The sequence below is a fragment of the Agelaius tricolor genome, unplaced genomic scaffold, assembly GCF_023055355.1.
Source record: "Agelaius tricolor isolate 1412-34295 unplaced genomic scaffold, bAgeTri1.0.p SCAF_22, whole genome shotgun sequence".
Classification (NCBI taxonomy): domain Eukaryota; kingdom Metazoa; phylum Chordata; class Aves; order Passeriformes; family Icteridae; genus Agelaius; species Agelaius tricolor.
The window spans coordinates 10382501-10402500 of NW_027269282.1; the positions used below are offsets into that span (position 1 = coordinate 10382501).

The 20000-nt window shown below is 49.6% G+C and overlaps 1 protein-coding gene and 1 long non-coding RNA gene across 2 annotated transcripts in view; one reads left to right on the forward strand and one right to left on the reverse strand.

Annotated features, from left to right (window-relative positions):
* Positions 1 to 20000, reverse strand: part of LOC139599212 (uncharacterized) — a 432267-nt gene that overhangs the window by 47402 nt on the left and 364865 nt on the right. The gene's annotated exons all lie outside the window — the stretch shown is intronic.
* Positions 15479 to 18196, forward strand: HMX3 (H6 family homeobox 3). The gene is made up of 2 exons (XM_071446290.1): positions 15479 to 15794; positions 16040 to 18196. The coding sequence occupies exons 1-2, from the start codon at positions 15479 to 15481 to the stop codon at positions 16645 to 16647; spliced, it is 924 nt and encodes a 307-aa protein (XP_071302391.1). The 3' UTR covers positions 16648 to 18196.

Consider the following 20000-nt stretch of genomic DNA (forward strand, 5'->3'; position numbering starts at 1 on the left):
CTCACCTCATCCTGAGGACCTTCACAACACTGTCCTGCTGCACCTGCCAGGGACTGTGGCCAATCCCCCTGGCTCTGGAGCTGGAATTTTCCCTGTAGCAGTTGGGAGAGCAGCTCCCAGCCTGCTCCTGCTCTCAGATTTCACAGAGCTCCTTTCTGCCACAGGAAGCAGGAGAAGGAAACCAAGTGATGCTCCTGCCACAGGGAAATTGAGTGCAGAGCACTGCCAAAGGTTTCCCACCAGCACACCCTGCACAGCCCTGCTCATCTCCCCCAGGAGAAAACCTGAACTCCCCAGCCCTGCTGGCTCAGCCTCAGCCCACGAGCACCCCGAGCTTTACCTGGGAAACATGAAAAATTACAAAGGAAGGTCAGAGATTAGGTAAAAGAGTTGAGTTAAGGCAGTGTGAAACCACAGGCAGTAGGGAAAGATTTATTCTGCTGGATTTATATCAGCTCTTTAGGCCAGATTCCAGGTCTTGCAGCTACAATTCACAGTGGCAAACACTGCAGCTGGGCTCTTCATTTGAGCCTGCATGGGAGCTTTATCACCCTGGTCCAGTCTGAGGCTGCTCCTGATCTGCCAGCCAAGGCAATAGTGATTAAATGGCATTTCCCAGCGTGCAGGTTGGAGTGTTATTAGCTCTTATCTCTAATTGCCCTCGTTTTGAAAGTGTTCTGAGCAGATGGCTCCGAGAGAATACGAGTGAGAAGAGAGGCTTTCCTACCTGTGGCAAACAAAAAAAGTAATGCTGGCCTCCAGCTTGAGCTTGAGGAGTTAAATATGGGGAAAACTGGCTAAATCCTACTCTGGCTCTCTTTAGGAAAGGGAATGGAGGACATCAGGGACACCAGGATGCCCTGGGGTGGGATTGGTTCCTGCTCATCAACGTCTGTTTGTTCCTCCAGAGTGACCCACCCCAAACTCCTCTGCCCTGCCTGGTGGAATCATGCTGGGAAAATGAGAATTTCCCTGAGCCTGGCCCTGGGACTGGGCCCCAAGAGGCAGCTCTGGGGGGTCCTTTTTGGGGGGTGTAACACAATGCACCCCCCTCACCCCTCCTGCCTTCCTGGATCCCCATCCCATCCCATCCCGTCCCATCCCATCCCGTCCCATCCCATCCCATCCCATCCCATCCCCAGCATTTCTGCACCAGCACTGCACAGGGAGGATTTGAGCCACTCCAGTGTGCCCCAGTCACCTGTATTGAATCATTGCCTTTCAAATAATCAAGCTCAGTCCCAGATTACAAGGTCTGGGTGCACGAACCCTTTAGCACAAAAATTTTCTCTTATTTTGCTAACTGCTTAAACGTAAAACTGTAACAGAAAGAAATTGTCCCTGTGACTCATATTTTTCATCATTTGGTCATTAAATAGTGATGGATATAAACCTATAAAGTATCTAAACTGAACCTTTTAACAATCCATGAGCAATACTATCATTTCTTTAATAGAACTCGCTGACCGTGCCTTTCTCAGATGCCATTTGTCATTTTCAGCCTGCAATAATCAATAACTTGGCTTTGAAATAAATAATATAACAGTCACAATATATTATCTTTCAGGCTGGCCCTATGCTAACCATAAAACAAGACTAGGAGAGATGAAAACTTTAGGAAAATGCCAAAAATGAAATACCTGAGAGTGGGAGCTAAATTAACAAGCAGCTTTACATAGTTTCCCTTCCAAATTCATTTGTGCTTACCTTCCTTTTAGGAAACTCTACCTGTGGGAATCAGAAAAACGGAAACTTCTGCAGATACTGAAGAGTTTGATCTACAGCCTTAAAAGAAACTTAGATTGATGTAAAAATAAAACACAGACATTAAGCAAAAAAATCATAAACTTGTGTTTCTATAGTTGTAAGAAAAAATATGCCTTAAGTAAGTGAGAAACTGTACTGATAAGGTGGTGAAGGGTCTATAATGTAAGAATAGCTATATAGAGTAAGTTAAGAGTTTAAAATTATAACAGAAACATGTGTGCATGTCAGACAAAAACCCATTGATCAAAAGTATCCACAGTACAACAAAATTAAGTAAAAGTGATAAGTCAAGAAAACAAAATTAACTTTGTAGCATCTATTCATTAGATTAGATAGTTATATATTATCCTATAACAAAAAGCTTGTGACTGCTTTTGAGCTATAACTAACTACTTATTCCTTTAAAATCCCCTGAAACTCATGTTTATCTGAGCAGTAAATCATTCCTAACCCAACATTAGTCCTATCTCTTAATAAAAAGCAGAGACAATAATATATACCTACTTCTAAAATAAAAAAAGAAGAATTTGGGATCATCTGATTTGTGGTTTGGGAGAAATGCCCAAATCTTGCTGTGAGGCTGGTGCCACGTTTCTGTCCCAGCACTGGGGCAGTGAGGAGTGTGAGCACCAGGCCCTGCTGCTGTTATTCAGAGCAGCAATTAAACACAGGCTAAGTTTTAAACCTCTGATTGCTGCATTAAAACCAACAGGGCCCAGGAGCACCCCTGAACTGATCCTGTCTCTAAAATCCCAGCTGGAGCCTGGAGAAGCAGCTCCAAGGGGAGGTGACTGAATGTGCTGAGGGTCTGGGGGCTTTCCTCAGGTCCCTGGTGAGAGCAGGGGTGACAGAGGTGACAGGGTGTGCTGGGTGTGGTGGCACATGCCAGCTGTCCCTGCAGGAGCTGGGCTGGCTCCTGAGGAAAGCCTGCTGTGTGCTGAGCCCCATTCCATTAATGCTTTGGGCAGAGGCTGCTGGAAAACCCAGACACCGACATAAACACAAATTCCACCTCAGGAATCCCCTCAAAGGAGTAGAAAGGACAGGCTGCAGAGCTGTAGGACACACAGGATGCAAGAGCAAGCCTAGCTCTGGTTTTCCTCCCTTGGCCAAGGGCTGCTCAAATCTTCAGCTGTCCCACTTATTTCTTTTCCCTGCTTGAGTTTGATCCGTGGCCAAAAGTTTTGCCAGAGCTCCTGCTCGGCCTGGGCTGGTGTCTGATCATTTTTGCCCAAAAGCAAGAGTGCAGCTCCAGTGAGGGGGGGAAGAAGCCAGAGCTTTCTCAGGCTGAGGGAAGCAGTGCTGAGAGCAGAAAATCCCCTAAGAGAAACTCTCAGAAGCGAGTTTGCATCAGAGCAAAACCTGCTGGTTCAAACCTTTGTCACAGCTGCAGCACCAGCACTGCCCATGTCCTTCACCCTGGAAGGGAGCACCAAGGCCTGCAGGTGACACAGGGGGACATTTGGGCACCCTGGGCTTCCTCTGCCCATGCCAAGGTGTGCAGGGAAGGGCTGGGCAGCCAGGGCCACCATGCTCCTGCTCTTTGGTGTCCCAGACATCTTTTATGAAAAATCCTTTTGCCAGGATTCTTCTCCTGAGAAGCTGAGAGGCCTTAGGAACAAAATGTAACCAGTGGTTATCTGCTGCTGTGGAATGCAACAGGTGCATCTGGGATTGGGCTCATGTGGTTGTTTCTAATTAATGGCCAATCACAGCCCAGCTGGCTCAGACTCTCTGGTCAGTCACAAGATTTTATTATCATTCCATTCCTTTCTATTCCTTTCAAGCCTTCTGATTAAATCCTTTCTTCCATTATTTTAGTATAGTTTTAGTATATGATTTTCTTTTAATAGAATAGATATCATAAAATAATAAATCAGCCTTCTGAAACATGGAGTCAGGATTCTCTTCTCTTCCCTCATCCTGGACCCCCTGTGAGCACCACCACACCTTGGGGCTGGCTGTTTTGTGATTGAGGACAGAGGCACTGTGCCCTGCCTGGAAATCTGGCCTTGAGTGCTGCTCCAGGGCTCCCTGCTGGGCTGCTCCAAGGTTTGCTGAGGCTGAGAGAGCAGAGGAAGAGGGGAAGGATTTGTGCCAATAAATCCTGGTGGTTCAGCTCTGAGGCAATGTTTTCTCTTTTCTCTTTCTCTCCATCAGTGTAACAGCTTTGGCTGTTCTTTCCAGCTGGGAGCTCTTTCTGGAAACTCTCCCAGGCCTCAGTGATGCCCCATGCCCTCACTGACAGAGAGGAGAGCCAGCAGATTCCTGTGGGCATTTTGGATGGAATTTTGAATAAGTTAGAGAGGAGACTCCTGAGGTTTTTTTGATGATGTGATTTATTTTCTTATTTTTTTACATAGGTAGGAATGGTGGGTTCGGTTTACATTGCTATAGTGTGGTTCAGAAGGTTACAAGACTTTTATTTATAAGACCTTTTAAGGAGTTATTGATTAATAAAATATCATTAACAAGAATATTTATGTTTTTGACCTAATCTTTAAATATTTCATTTTATGGACTCATGCTTAACTCACAAGCCCAAAGTTCTAAGACTTCTTTCCTTTTCAAATTCCAGCAGATTCCCAAGAGATCATCCCCGCTCATCCCTGGCTGCTGTTTAATCACTGAGATTCAGCTGCAAACAGCAGAGCTTCCTGTCCTCAGGTCTGAGCAGCCCTTGTCACTGCTGTGTTTGAACGAATGGGAACAATGAAAACCTCCCAGGCTGGTGCTGAAGCTGTGCCATCCCTGCCCCAGGTGGAATCGATGCAGCCCCAGCTCTCCCCACCCCAGCACCTTTTGGAAGTCACTCAATCACCCCTCCTCACCTGCCCCACACCAGCTCTGCAGGGCAGAAAAGGCTGGGAAAACTGGTTCAGGGCCTCACACAGCAAAGTTTCAGCCTCAGCTCAACTCCCCAGCCGCTCTTGTAAACAAAAATAATTAATTTTACATTGTCTTTTTTAAGAGCAGGAAAGAGGGAGTTTGAAGGAAGTGATTTGATTTAATTTTCTCCTCTACTTCTGAGCAGAATTGAAGGCTACAATTAGGGAGATGAACTGAGAGAGGACAGACAAGAAGGGCTCTGTAAGATCTCTGGGGTTTGTAGAGCATTTATTATAAGTAACACCAGCATGTGAATCTAAAAATAGTGTCTCTGATGCTGTGTGTATATGACTGATATTAAAAATGACTGATTTAAAAGAAAGTGCTTCACCTCTGTTGCCAACCAGAAAGGTAGCTCTCCAGTATTCTCAGACTTAAATGCTGCCAGTATTTCACGTTAGGATAGTCATAAAGTTAAAGGTTAATAGGCTGTACAAATGACAGAGTTTAAAGGGAAAAATGAAGATGGGAAGATTTCTAGCACTTAGGGAACATTTTAAAAATGAAACTCCTCTGCCTAATGTAATTTTTCCTATATTCTTTCTCATGCTGTTGATCATTATCGAAAATATTTCTATTTGCATAAGTGATTTCTCCTTCAGTGCCCACCTCCGTTTGCTTTTTTGGATCACCATTACTTCCCATGAGCCAGAATCCTGGAGCCTGCTGCTGCTGTGAGAAGGGTGAAATTAAAGCCACAGCCTCGCCCAGGGAGCCCCAGAGCGTGAGGAAGGCTTTGATTTAATTGCAAGCCATTAGAATGGGCAGGTTGGGGAGCAAGGCAAAGCACGCACGTGGCTGGGAATGGGATTTGGTTGTGGCGTTTCAGACCAGCTCAGCACATGTGGGCAGCGGCCAAAGGCTGGTGCTGGGTCAGCCCTGGTGCCATGGGTGGGCTGCACTGTGCTCTCCAAGCCCTGAGATTGGAGTTTAACAGTGAGATTAACATGATTTAGGTAAAGATTTGCACAGAGCCCGCCAGCTGTCACATCTGCTTTTGCACTGAGGGGGCAAAATTCTCCTTTCTTGTCTCTGTTGGCCTTCCAGAGCAACTGGAAAGAGTTGTGCTGGAAAAAGGGGTGAAATGTGGCTCTTTAAAATGTACTTTTCCTTACCCCAACGCTCTTCCCTCTGACCAGATCACAGGAGGAGTCAGGGTGGAGGACTCTGCTGGTTCTCTCTCTTCTTGTCCCAAACACAACATTTCCCTCACCACAGGGCTAAGCTCCAATCAGCTGCGGGCAAAAAGTGGGAGCACCTTGCAGGCAGAATTTATTCTTGCTGCTTTTTTTATTCTTGCTGCTTTCTTTATTCTTGCTGCTTTCTTTATTCTTGCTGCTTTCTTTACTCCTCTAGGGACCTGCCAGTCCTCCCCAGGTACTGCTGGAGTCTGGGCGTGCAGAGGCTGGGAGGCAAATGAAAAATCTGATCTCTGCCTGGCTTGGACACCCTGTGCCTCCACAGGTACCTCTGGCTTTTCTTCCTCTGCTTTTCAGCAGGTTTCTACTTTTCTGGAGCATGTTCCTAAAAACCTTCTGGGTTCTGGGTCTGAGAGATGCTGAAGAAGTGAGCATCTGATACTCCTGATTCATTGTAGGCTGAGCAACAAAAAGGTTGCTCTGGAATAAAAGTGATTGCTGAGCAAAGCCTCCTCTTCTCATGAGAGAAAGGACCATGCCTTGGTGTTCCCTCTGGTGAGGAATTTTATGGCTTTTCCACAGGGCCTGACCTTTGATTCTGCACAGAAAGTTCCTGAAGTTGCAGGAGATGATCCATGCAGAGCTGCTCTGAAAACCAGGGCATCAAACTTCCCATTCCTTGTGCACAGACCCAGGGAAAACCCAGGGAGTGCCCATCCCAAGGATAACTGCTGCCCTGGGCATCCTGCAGAAGGGACTCAAGGCTGCAGTGGGGCCATTCCATGCTATGAAAAAAAAAATAAACAAAAACCGTGCACAGCACATTTTCATTGGAATTTCTATGGAATTTCCAGCAATATTGAGTGGCATTTTCTTCCTTCTTTCCTCTCTTGATTTCCAATGTTCCAGCCCTCAGTTAGCTGCTGCTATGCTACATATCTTCCAAAACTGTCATATTAACAGAGCAGAACATGACAGCACTGAAATTCTCCTTTAAAGATGTGCAAGGGTTGTGTTTCTTTTGCATGTGACACTGCATAGAACATGATTAAAACATTTTGAACACTTTAAATATTTTAAAATGAAAGCAGAGGCAAACCCACCACACCCTACCAGGTAAACTCACCATAACCTATCTCCTTGTCCCTTCCTGCAGGGACTAAAATGCTGAATAAAGGAAATAAAAGGAGCAAAATTCTTGCAGTGCAAAGGGGATTTTTTCAGGAGTCTCTTTTACCATTGCTTGGATTAAAAACTTCTGCAAGACCTCCAGTAATTAATTTGCAGAGTGTTTTCCTTGCCTGAAACTTTCAGTCGTGTGCTGCCTTTGCAATTGTTCGCAGTTCCTCTTTCCACCCTCAGGACTTATTCTGTGATGAATTTCTTTCATCCAAATAAGAACACAAAAAAAAGTGGGTTTTTTTCCCATGCTGAGCCTTTTTCTCTGAGGCAGTTTTGCCCCAGAGAGCCCCACACTGCTGGGCTGGCTGGTGGAGCCCTCCCTCAGCATGGGAGGCATGGAATTGCTCGTGGTGGAGCCTGTGGAATTGCTTGTGTGAAGAAGTGCTCACCTAAAAGCAAAAAGGGTCCTTTCTATTTGGTCCTTTGTAATTTCTGGTTCTTCATTCATTTTTACAGACAGGTGGAATGGTTATAATGTTCCAAAATAAAAGACAGTTTTCTTTTGAAAAAGGGGCCATGCCTAGAAGTTGAGAGTGGAAAAGGCTGCCTGTAACCTTTTATTGGCTTCATTCTCTCTAATATATCTGCCCTGTACGCCAAGAAAAGTATAAACAAATGGCAGGGTATTGGTTTTTCACTAACAGGGTTTAAACCAAGGTTATAAAAAGCATATCCTATCTGACGCTATTTATGAAACAATTAATATTGTCAATGCCTTTTCCATCTCCCCCGAGTTACACATACTGCATAAACTTTGATATATCCCTGAGAAGTACAAAAAACACCAGCTGGGGGATAAACATGGCAATGCATCAACACTGTAGGAAAGGGAAAAAAAATTCCTATGAATTCTTATGAAATTCTTTGATATTAAAATAACCCAAGACGTAATTCCCTTGAATTTGTCCGAGAAGGTTCAGGGAACCCAGACAACGGGTCCTCTGGATTTAGGATTGATTAAAGGATTTAACTTGTAATCTCAGGGTTTAGATGCAGTTAATTGTGTGTTTGTTGGGAGCTCTTACAGCAGGATCCCCGCTCCCAGACCCGCGGGAAGGCGCTCCCGGCGCTGCCCGTGGTGCTGAAGGGCGGGCGGGGAGCGTCCAGCGCTCCGTCCATCCGCACTCTGCTGGATTTGTATTTACTACAGTATTACAGTAGTACAATAACTCCAGAAATTAATCTCCGCTGCTTCAGATGGAAATCTGTTCCCAGAAGAAAAGCAGAGACCTTTTGGTGGCCAAAATCACTTCAGAGTTTCCCAGCTGGAGATATTTAAACTAATCCCCCCCCCAATCCTTGTTAGTCACCTGAAAATATCAGCGCTGCTTATCAATACCCCTGCGCGTGTCACGCTGCTGCCAAGCATTCCGATCAATAGCTTATCATTATTATCATTTCAGAGCCTCATCGTGGAGGTGAAGGGCATTCTCAAGGGCATCTGGAAATCCTGATCAGGGCTCTGATCACTTTCAGTGCTTTACAGCAGAATCAAATCAGGATCTCTGACTGGGGAGACAGCGCCTCATCCTCTCCCTCGGAGCAGCCCTGGCTGCCAAAAACCAACCAACCAACCAAACAAACAGCAGAGGTGTCATTCACACGTTGGCCCTCGAGTCCTTTTGCATTTCCTCCATTCTTCACCCCCCTGCAGCTCTCCAGCACAGCAATCCATAACAAACCTCTCGTGGCAGGGTGATGTGCACTGTACAGGATTCTCCTGACTGGAATATTTAAGGTTACATGTGGTCTGGGTGGGTTTTGTTACGTGGTGAGGGTTTTTTTTCATTGTACACATGAGTTAGATGTCACACTGTGGGAATGACAGCACACAGCAAGAATACACATCAGGCTGCTGAGGAGAAACAGATAATGTTTATTTCTATGTAAAAATTGTTATTTTGACAATTCTATTGCTCTGGAGATACCCAACATTATTTAAATGTGTTGCATTTCATGCATATACCCAGCTGGAAGTCTTCCACTTTCTGTCATACATAATATTTTATCATTATTTGCCCTGCCACCTTGAACAAGGTGTTTAACTGTACACAGTCCCTTTTGATCATTTTGGTTTGGTTTTTTTTCCTTTTTTTTCTGATATTATTTACAGATCCTTAATGACAAGCCAAAAATCTGCTAATGTAAAATTATGTGGAAAAAATCACTCTTGATTGTGTTTTCTCAGTGCTCCATGGCTGCTTTTCATACCTTCATATGAGGAAGGACTTCCAAGCCACCACTCTGAACTGGTTGGGTCCCTGTGTCTCAATTCCAAAGGGAATCTTTGGTCCAAAAAAAGGGGTGTGATGGTGTGATGGTGTCAGAAGTTTGGCACAACCTGCATTCAAAATCCTTCTGCTGCTCTCCACCAGCACTGCTTCCACCAGGTTTATTGTGGATGAGTTCCTGATGTGTATTCCTAATGTTTAACCAAAATGCATTAAAAATATTTTCTGTATAATGCTTGGTTTTCTAAAGATCTCCAATTCTTCAATGGTATAATTTCAAAAAAGCAGCAGTGTAAAAAAAAAAAACAACAAACAAATCAAAACAACAAAACCATCAACAAATGAAGAAAAACTTCAATGTAAAGCTGTGGCTCAAAGTAGGATGGTGTGAAATTTGTGCAGGCTTTTTTGGCCTCTGATTCTTTGTTTTTATAATATGAAGTGGTACACTTATATTAATATATTTAGAAAAAAGCAACTTTGTTGTCTAGGATAAAGTTTTCCCCGGAATTTACAGGAAGGTTGTGCAGAAGGAAGCCCAAACCCATTCTTTTCTCTGTAGAACAGGTAGAACAGAGTCTGTGCACCATGGGAGCAATGGGAGAACTTAAACTCTGATTATCTGAAGACAAGAAACGCTGGAGATTCTGCAGCCAAAGAGGGAGGAGGAGCCTCCTGTGGTGTGTGCATCACTTTGGCTCCCTGGGATTCCTGGAACACCGAGTTTCCCTGAGGAGCAGCCTTCCCTGGGCACTGCCAGAGTCATTAATAAGTCATTAATAAGGTTTTGACAAAGAAGTTCTTGTGGAAGCACAAAACAACCCCATCATTCCTTTATTTGGCAAAAGCACCAGCTATTTTGGGGATTTGCTGACTCAGAACAAGCTGGTTCAGGCTGCCATGCCAGGTACAGCAAACATTAGCAGGGAAATTGGGGTGATCTGAGGATCTTTGCATGAAATTCAAGGCACAGCTCTGGATGTTCAGCAGGAACATCCAGAATAACTCTCCTACAATTGCCAAGGATCTGTGATGGGAACACAAGAGGCTTTAGAAGCAGCTGGTTTTTGAGTCAATGGGCTGTAACACTTTTGAAATCAATGATTATTTAAGAACTCCTAAAACTGCACATTATCCAGCTGCCCTGCACGCAAGCATTGGATCTGCTCTGCTCTCTGTTGGCTCTCTGCAAATGGACAGTTTGGATCTGAGAGCTGAAGGCTGAGTGTGGCTCTGAACCTCTCTTTTCTAGCCACAGCCACCACAGAGCTCTGCAGCAATTTTCTGCTTCAGGAGGAGCTGGAAATACTCAGCACTTTTCAGGTGTGGTGACAGGATTCCCTTGTGGATTTAATAAATGACCTGTATATAGCCACATCTGCTTATTTGGGATTTCACCAGTCCTGATGTTTATATAGTCCTGGTTTTGATTTTGGGTGTTTTTACCTTTTTACATGATTCAGAGTTTACAACCAGCTATAAAAGCACTGGGCTTCAGATATAGAGCTGCAAAGCCACCATCTATTCATTTTTCTTTGGGTGCCTCTGTCCTGACAGATTTTGAAAGATGAGCTGAAGTTTATGTTTGGATAAGATGTTAAAGAACAGCACATGCTCTGCCTTCAAATCCTCCAGTGACACTTCTCACAAAGGATTTCCTCCAGTGTATTTAGCCGACCTCCACTGGGTGAGTTCACCTGTGGAAGTGATAAATTGTGCCCATGTGACTGATGCCAGGGTGATGAAACCTTCTAGAAATTATTCTGGTGGGCAAGACAAAGTGACAAAAGCAAAGGATATGTGGTATGAGTTTGTGATGAGATCAGAGAGTCTTATCACATTCTCTAGAGTGCCTGAGTAGGGCTCTGTGAGACAAAGACTGTGCTTGGATCACCTCATCAGTTCTGTCCCTGCAGATTTACTCCAAATTACAGGGAATTTGCAGCAGCACTTGTTTCACAGAAACATCACAACCCAGAAATTTCTCCCCTTTTCTGATAAAAATGCCATCTCTGTGAGTCAGACACAGCACTGTGCTGAGCCTCAGAAATAAAAGTCTGATAAATTGAACAACCTGCTTTCTTGAAGCACTAGGAGATTCTAATATTTGTCAGGGAGGACTCTCAGCTTGCCAGGAAGCCACTGGAAAACAGAGACTAACAAAGCCTTCCATTTAAAGGCACAAAAATGCCATTGTAAGGCATAATAAGGGAACAACTTTAACTGTTCCAAAATACCTCTCAACCCACACACATGTCATACACCCTGATCCACTCAGCCTGGGGAAACCTGAGACAGGCTTCCAAGCAAAACTCCCTTGTAGTTTTTCCAGTCTTGAATAGAACATCCTTATCAAATCCATCCCACAAGAGACATTCCTTTTGATGAGAAAGCAGCATCCCTCCTCTGGCTGAGCTCTGTTTGTTTCCAGCCATGCATTTCAGAAGGAGCACTTGAAAGACTGACAGAAAAATGCTGAAAACTCAGATTTTAAAAAGGCCCTGGTAATATGAAAGGATTTGCAATAGGAAATGGAGACCCATTGAGAACAGCTCAGACTCTACAGCAGTTAATCTTTGGCATTCACAAAATTGTGTTTATATGCCTGGACAGTGTGACAGGAGCTCTAAAATCTGATGGTGGAAGGATTCACTTTGATTGCCTGGGAAAGGAGTGTTTGTGTGTGGGGCAAACTGTAAAATATCTTCTCCTTTCTTCCTTCTCCCTCTGGACATCCAAACTCTGATGCAGGAGGTGGCTCAGCACTCTCCTGTGGGGGTATTTTTCATATCAGACATGGAATCAAGCAGTGCCTGGCTGGAATTCTGCTTCCCCACAGCCTCTGGAAGCCCAGATGTGCAAACTTCTTCAGGAGAGCTCCCACTTGGACAAATAAAGGGACCAGGGAACTCAGCCCTGCCCTTTCCTCAGGATGGAAGGGAGAAAGCTGAACCCAAGGCGACCCAAAGTTTGTCACCTGTGTTTACAGTGGGGATGCTCAGGGGTGGCAGACAAAGATGGGGCAGGAATTTGGGTGAAACAGGGGCTGCAGTGGGTAATTCCTGCCAGGGAAACAGGGCTGCTGTGCTCTGCACACCCTCCCCAGCAGGCTGCCAGCCTTTCTGGAGCTCCTGGCAGCGGGGCACCACAGAATCACAGCACACGGGTTCATGCTCCAGCCTAGCAGGAGTGTAGCTCTTTAGAAAAATAATGAAAAAGAAGAGGCAGTGCTGAGACAGGATAAATAAGGAGATAAATCACTTTGCAATACAATACAGCCAAAACCCGAAAATAAACAATTACTTTAAATCATATCAAGCACCTATCACAAACATCACATTTATACAATTGATCCATGTGTAAATTAGCCAATTAATTCTGAATTGCAACACTAATGAAATAATAATTATCTGTTTACAATGGAATGCTACGAGTGAAAGTCTAGAAACAGAAATAAAGACTGCAGCAAAATCCACTCAGCTCCATCACCAGTGGGCAAGGGGGGAATGGTCAATACCAGTCTTTAACATCCAGATATTGCTGGGGAGGGGGAATAAATAAATAAAATACATAGATAAACGAGAAATCTATGGACCTTAAATAACAGAGATAGAAAAATGCTCTTTTAGAACACTGCAGGGTTTTGTTTGCTTGTTTTGTAGTAAAGAATTGCAAAGTGGGAATTTCTTTTAAGTTAACCAGAGGCTGGTTTGATTTTTTGTCCTTGCTTGGCTTTCTACCGTGAATTGTTTGCCCTGAGGGACTCCAAAGGGATTAGGACCTCATAATTACCAAAGCAGTGAAAGATGGATGGAAAAGAGTGGGAGCTTCAGTACAGAATTATTTTGGTGACTCATATCTAAATAAAATCTTCACTGAGATGGAGAAATGCACTGGGGTCTTCTATAAGAACTTTTCACCCTTGGCTTTTCATCTAAGAGCTGCACACATTTAGCCCAGAGCTTCAGCCCAGGTCTCAGGCAGGAGCCTGAGTTAGGGGGTTATTGGCTATTTTCTGAACAAAAACTATTTTCTGTCTGTCTGGGGTTTTTTCCTCTGTACATTTTACCCCAGAGCTGAGGGATATTCCCAGAGAAACAGCATTTCTTTGGAAAATTCTCAACGACCTTTTCTTTGCCAGGTGCTTTAAGCTGTTAACGAGAGCAGGAAGAATAAACAGTTGTTAATAACTGCAGAATATAGTTGCAGAATATTTCTGCAAACTCTTAATTGCTGAGAGCCCCATCCCCAAGATGTGTGGAAGGTACATGAAACACCACATCTGTTGCAGCCAAAAATGTTGTGTGACTGGTTCTGTACAAATTCTCCCTCTATTTATAACCCCAAGTGCTCAGGAGGAGGAAAGACTCCTGGGCAGTTTGATTCAGATTAAAAAATGTTTCTCTTCAAATTGCCAAGTGGGTGTCTCTAAAACGAAATAGCAAGAAAAATCAGGTAGATTTGATCAAGGCATTTAAATGTTTAGAAGTAGAGATTGTTGCCCCCTATGCACATGTGAGCACATCCAAGTCCAGAGCTCTGCGTGTGCCAGGGCAGATTTGTGCAGTGCATGCTCAAAGGTATTCCAAACGGTTAGAAGGATGGATCCTTCCTTCCTTCCTTCCTTCCTTCCTTCCTTCCTTCCTTCCTTCCTTCCTTCCTTCCTTCCTTCCTTCCTTCCTTCCTTCCTTCCTTCCTTCCTTCCTTCCTTCCTTCCTTCCTTCCTTCCTTCCTTCCTTCCTTCCTTCCTTCCTCTCTCTCTCTCTCTCTCTCTCTCTCTCTCCCCGGCTACGGGCGGGCAGTACGCGGCATTCCGGCCCTACCGGGGCTCCCGTGGCGGCTCCCGGGGCCCCAGGAGCCGCCGTTTCCCGGTGTCCCGGGCCGTGCGGGGAGCGCTCCGGGCCCGCCAGGGGGCGCCCTGCGCCCGGACCCCGGGAGCGGCGGGGACGGGACCGGGACAGGGATGGAACCGGGAATAGCGGGGATAGAACTGGGAACGGGGCAGAGATGGAACCAGGAATGGGGCAGGGATGAATCTGGGAACAGGGCAGGAATGGAACTGGGAGCAGGAATGGAACTGGGAATGGGGCAGGGATGGATCCCGGGATTGCCCCGTGCCCGAACATGCAGAGCGGCACGGACGGATCCCAGGAGCACCGTGTTCGGATTCCGAGAACGGGAGGGATCGATCCCGGGAGTGCCCCATAACCGAATCCCGGGAGCGCCCGGAGCTCGAAGCCCGGGAGCAGGGCAGGAACGAATCCCGCCGCTTGTGCCCTGATCCCACGAGCGGCGGGCTCGGGTCGCGCCCGTTGTCGCCCCTCCGCCGCGGGCTCGACGTGTCCCGGCGGCCCCGAGGAAGCGGCAGGGCTGCCCGCGGTGCGGAGGGCACCGGCCCCGTCGGGGCAGAGCTCTCCCGCCGCCCCGCAGCCCCCGCCCCGCAGCCGGCCGCCGAGTCGTTTCTGCCCCGCGGCGGAACGGAGCGGAGCGGAGCGGAACGGAGCGCAGCGCAGCCAGAGGCTGCCCGGTGCCCGCTCTCCCGGCGGGGCCCGGCCCGGCCCGCTCCCCCCCCTCGGCCGCGGGCGGCTTTTGTTCCCGGCGGCGCGGGGCGGGGGCGCGGGGGGCGGCGCGGCGGGGCGGGGGCGGTTTTGAGGCAGGAGCGGCGCGGCCCGTGCCATTCGCCTGCCGCCGCTCCCGCCGCGCTCCGCCGAGCCGCTCCCTTTGTGCCGCCGGCCCGGCCCCGCTCGCTGCCTAATTGGACTCCGTAAACGCCACGGACGGACGGGCGGGCGGGCGGTCGCCGCCTCCGGGCACGGCGGCGCGTCGGGCGGGGGGGCCGGGGCCGCGGCGGCTGCGAGCCGGGGCTGCGCGGAGCCCTCTCCTCCCGCCGCCTCCCGCCTGATCCCATTCGCCTTTGTGCGTGCCCAATCGCCGCGTGCTCCCCGCGCGGAACGGGGATGACATTTTGATTTCATCATTAGCATCCGGCGTCAGGTTGACGCAGCAGCAGCGGCGGCGGCGGCGGCGGCGGCAGCGACGACCCCGGCTCTCCGCCTGCCCGCAGCAGCGCCCCGGTGCCGCGGGCTGCGCGGGTCCCCCCGGCCCCCCGCCCTGCCGCCCCCCCATGCCAGGGGCCCCCGGCCGGCCCCGCCGCCGCGCTCCCACGCCGCCCCGCCGCGCCTGTCCCCCGCGCCGCCGGGAGCCGCCACCTGCGCGCCGGGCGCGGGCTGCGGGGCCAGCGGCGGCCAGGAGCCGGGCGGGCAGCGGAGGATGCCGGAGACCGGGCAGGAGCCACCCAGCGCCCCTCCGCCTCCCCCCAAGGAGTCCTTCTACATCAAGAACCTGCTCAACGGCGGCCCCCCCAAGGCGCCCCCCAAGCAGCCGCGGGCGCTGTTCGCCCCTTCGGGCAAGGCGGCGGTGGACGGCGCCGGCTTCGCCCTCTCGCAGGTGGGCGACCTCGCCTTTCCCCGCTTCGAGATCCCGGCGCCGCGCTTCGCCCTGAGCGCCCACTGCCTGGAGCGCGCCCAGACCTGGTGGTACCCCTACGCCCTGACGCCGGCCGGAGCCCACCTGCCCCGCACGGAAGGTACCGCTCCCCACAACTTCCATCGCTCCTTCCTTCCCTCCGTCCCTCCCCGGCGGAGCGGCGGCCGCGGGGCCCGCGGGCGGCGGGGCGGGCAGGGGGGTGAAGCCGGTGCTGGGGCGGCGCGGGGATCCGGCCGGCTCGTCCCGTTCCCCCCGACGGGACGCGGGGCCTGGGCGGGTGAAGGTGTCTCTTTGTGTGCCTCATGTCCCCCCTCTTCACGCCCCGCTTCGTCCTTCCCCATCCAGCCGCAGAGAAATCCCTGCTGAGGGACTCGTCCCCCGCCTCGGGCACCGACCGGGACTCCCCGGAGCCGCTGCTGAAGGCGGAGGGGGAGCAGAAGGAGCTGGACTCCAAGAGCCCCGACGAGATCGTCCTGGAGGAGAGCGACTCGGAGGAGGCGAAGAAGGAGGGAGGCGCGGAGGACTGGAAGAAGCGGGAGGAGAGCCCCGAGAAGAAGCCGTGCCGCAAGAAGAAGACGCGCACGGTGTTCAGCCGCTCGCAGGTCTTCCAGCTGGAGTCCACCTTCGACATGAAGCGCTACCTGAGCAGCTCGGAGCGCGCCGGCCTGGCCGCCTCGCTGCACCTGACAGAGACCCAGGTGAAGATTTGGTTCCAGAACCGCCGCAACAAGTGGAAGCGGCAGCTGGCGGCCGAGCTGGAGGCGGCCAACCTGAGCCACGCGGCCGCGCAGCGCATCGTGCGCGTCCCCATCCTCTACCACGAGAACTCGGGCGCGGAGGGGGGCGCGGGGGGCGGCGGAGCCCCCGGCACGCAGCCCCTGCTCACCTTCCCTCACCCCGTCTATTACTCGCACCCCGTGGTCACCTCCGTGCCGCTGCTGCGGCCCGTCTGAGCCCGGCCGCCGCTGCGCGGAGGGGCGCGGAGAGGCGCGCAAGGCACCCGGCCGCTTGTAAGTACTGCAGCCCCCCGTGCGAGGCACCCGGCCCGCGTCTGCGGAGCGCGGGGGACACGAGTGCGGGGCTGGGGGGACCCCTCGGCGGGTGGTGGTAGGAGGAAAGTCGCGGAAATTTAGGAGGAAAACAAAAAAAGAAAAAAAAAACAACAAACAAACAAAAAAGAAAAAAAAAAGAAATAAAAATGTGTGGGGGGAGGGAAACGAAAATGAGGAAAATGAAAGCGGGGACTTGTAGAGAACCCTGGAGCTGTCACACCTTTTGTAAACGTGGATGAAAACCGCGATGGTCTCTCTCTCTCTCTCTCTCTCTCTCTGTGGCTTTAGTTTTATTTTTGTAAAAAAAAAAAAAAGAAAGAAAAAGAAAAAAAAAAAGAAAAAAAGAAAAAAGTGGGGAAAAAAGGATAGTAATAAAATAAAACGAATGGTCCCAGGCCACTCCTCGAGATTTGCCAAACGCTAACGGGAAGCTGAGTTTCTGTTCCTTTCGGATCTCTCCTTCTGCCTCCAAATAATTGTTCAGGCTCCTGATCCTGTCGTGACTCAAACTTCATCGACCACGGCTTTTCATTTAAGCAGACCTTTGCCTCTTTGCTTGCCCACGTTTTGTACCTTTCGGTTTCTGCCATGAGACTTTCACGAGCAAGAAATACAGCCTCAAAGTGAACGGTTAAATACACTTGCACGCTTTGAGTGACCCTTATTTATTATCGTTTACTTAGACATTTTTAATTCTTGTTTATAATTCTTGTTTTCCTAGTTGTCGGGTTGTTTCGGGTTTTTTTCCTTGTAAAGTAATTTCGGTATCTGGGGGGGAAAAAAAATCTGTGCCCTTTTGCTTTCTTTTGTAATACTAATTATTATTATTATTATTATTAATATTATTGTACTTTTGAACTGTGCAATATTGTACGACGATTCTTAAAGCACTGCTTTTATTTGAATGGTGAGGAAAGGGTTTTTAGCATTGTAAAGTTGCGTTTCTTCATGTTGTGCAAAATGAAATAAAAAAGAATTAAAAGCGAAGGAAAGTGAGAAGAGAGGAGCAGGGCATGGGAATTAGTATCGGCCCGGCTTGTGCGAATAAATAAGGGAGATTCGGTGAACTGGGCGCTTTAAGTGAAGGACAATCAACTTTAGGGTAATTTTAATTTATTTGATATGATGTACAGTTTTCTTCTAAAGTCCATTGAGTATGTGGATTTTAATAGGCAGAAATCAAGTGAGGAGCGGACACCTCTAGTCTCTCTCTGTCTTAGTGTCTGCTCACCTGTTGTCTGACAATTGTTTGCTGTCTTCCCAAGGGTTTGGGTTGGTTGGTTTCTTTTCTTTGTTCGATTTTAAATTTTGTTTTCCAATTTCGGTTGTACCCTCTGCCCTCTCGCTTTCTGTTAGGGATCGGTCCTATTTTTAAAACAGCCTATATTGTTATAAACTTAATGTTGTGGTGCAAAAAAAAAAAAAAATCAATAAAACCCGTTCCTTATCATTTTTAAAGTGTGGTTTCGGGCGAAAAAAAAAATTTAAAAAAGCAGATAAATAAACAACAGCATGGGGGGAAAAAATGTAGAAACAACGAAACAAACAACCCAAGGGTTGCGTGTGAGCTCCGGGGCTGCGGGCAGGGCACGGAGCCGATCCCGCCGGGGTTCCCTCCTTGGAGCGGGGATGCAGAGGGAAGGGGACGGGCAGAGGGAAGGGGATGGGCAGCCGGTGCCCGGCTCACCCCGAGCGGGGGTCGCAGGGCTGGGAGGGGGCAGCGGGGGGGTCCCTGCCCACGGGAGCGCCGCCTCCCTCGCCGAGGGCTTCCCCCGCACTCCGGCCGCCCCTTCCCCTGCGCCCCCCGGTGCTGCCCCTGCCGCCCCTCGCCCCCTCCTGCCCCGGGGCTGCCGCAGGGTGTCCGAGCCCTGTGCCCACGGCCGGGGCCGCCACGCGTGTTCGAAGGCCCGGCAGGGTTTATTTGGAGATAGAATCGCCCTCCGCTTGCCGCAGATTGGCCCGAATCGACGTGTTGATAGCGCCGAGGGCAGGATTTGGGGCCAAAGAAATCAAAATAAAACTCAGCCTTGCGAAAAGATAATCCCGCGGTTTCTTTTCGTTTGGGATAAAAACCCTGGCAATGGGTCGTAAATGAAAAATAAACAGAGTTTCGGGGTCAAAATGCGGTGCTGGCTGTGTCGCCTACAAACAGAGCGATGCCTTTGCTGTTTGCAGTACCAACTTTGGGACAAGTCGCTTGCAGCCCATTAAAAATATTGTTGTCATAGTAAATACGTCTTTCCATTTTACAGCGCGGCAGCACGATGTTATCAAACGGCAAGGAAAAAAAGCTCATTTATTTCTGGTCAGTGCTCAGAAAACGATTCCGGACCCTCCTGGCCCTTTTCCAGCAGAGGAAGGAGCCGATGGAACCAGCGCGGCCCCGGCCCCGCTGCGCGGCCTTTGCGCGGGTGCGGGCAGCGGGCAGCGGCTCCCCGTGCCCGTCCCGGGACTGTCAGGGGCATTTCCCGGGGCAACCATGATCTTGGTGGGGTTGATGGGACTCGGCAGGATTTTTTTTTTTTTTAATTAAGGACATCAAAAACCAAAAAAAAAAAAAAAAGGAAACGAAGCATTCCAAGCAGATCCCAGCTTTTCTGCTTCCCGCTGCCCTTGCACACGGCGGGATCGACAGCAGGCGGATGCTGTGAAAGCTGGCGGTGAAGCTGGGCCGTGGGCCGAGGGTCGGTGAGCCCGGTTCGCTGCCCCCCGAGCCGCCCCTCTCCCGCCGCCGCAGTTCCCCGCAGCCCGGCCGGAGCGGGATGCTCCTTTCCGTTCGCATCCGCAGCGAGCCCAGCCCGGCGCTCAGGCTTTTCTCAAGCCTTCAGGAGGTGTCCCCAAACTCCATCCTATCCCTCAAGGATCCAGCGAAACGCGAAGCGAAGGGTTCCGTTTCTCCCTTCGAGGAGAAGGAGCGAGGGCTCCGCCAGCCCCGGCGCTCCCCGCTGCGCTGCGCCGCTCCCGGGCGGGGAGCGCCAGCCTGGAGCGGGACAGGAGCGGGACAGGAGCGGGACAGGCTGCCAAGGGAGCCCCCACCCCCTCCTCCCGCACTTTTGGCCCTGCTTAAAGTTTCTGGAGATCCCGCATCACTCTGGGATGGAGTGAAAGCAATCGCTTTGAGTGGTGGAAGGAAAATCAGGAAAATCATCTTTACAGAAACAAAAACTCTCGGTCGGGGAGGTGGGGGCGATTCAAAGAAAGTTGCTTCGATCTTCTCGGCTGTTGGCAACTCCGCGACCACTCGTGTTTACTGC

What these genes read in the sequence shown, in the direction of transcription:
- HMX3 (XM_071446290.1), top strand. Translation starts at nt 15,479, where the DNA reads ATGCCGGAGACCGGGCAGGAGCCACCCAGCGCCCCTCCGCCTCCCCCC. An exon ending in CCACCTGCCCCGCACGGAAG is followed by an intron (nt 15,795 to 16,039) that starts GTACCGCTCCCC and finishes TTCCCCATCCAG; the next exon opens with CCGCAGAGAAATCCCTGCTG.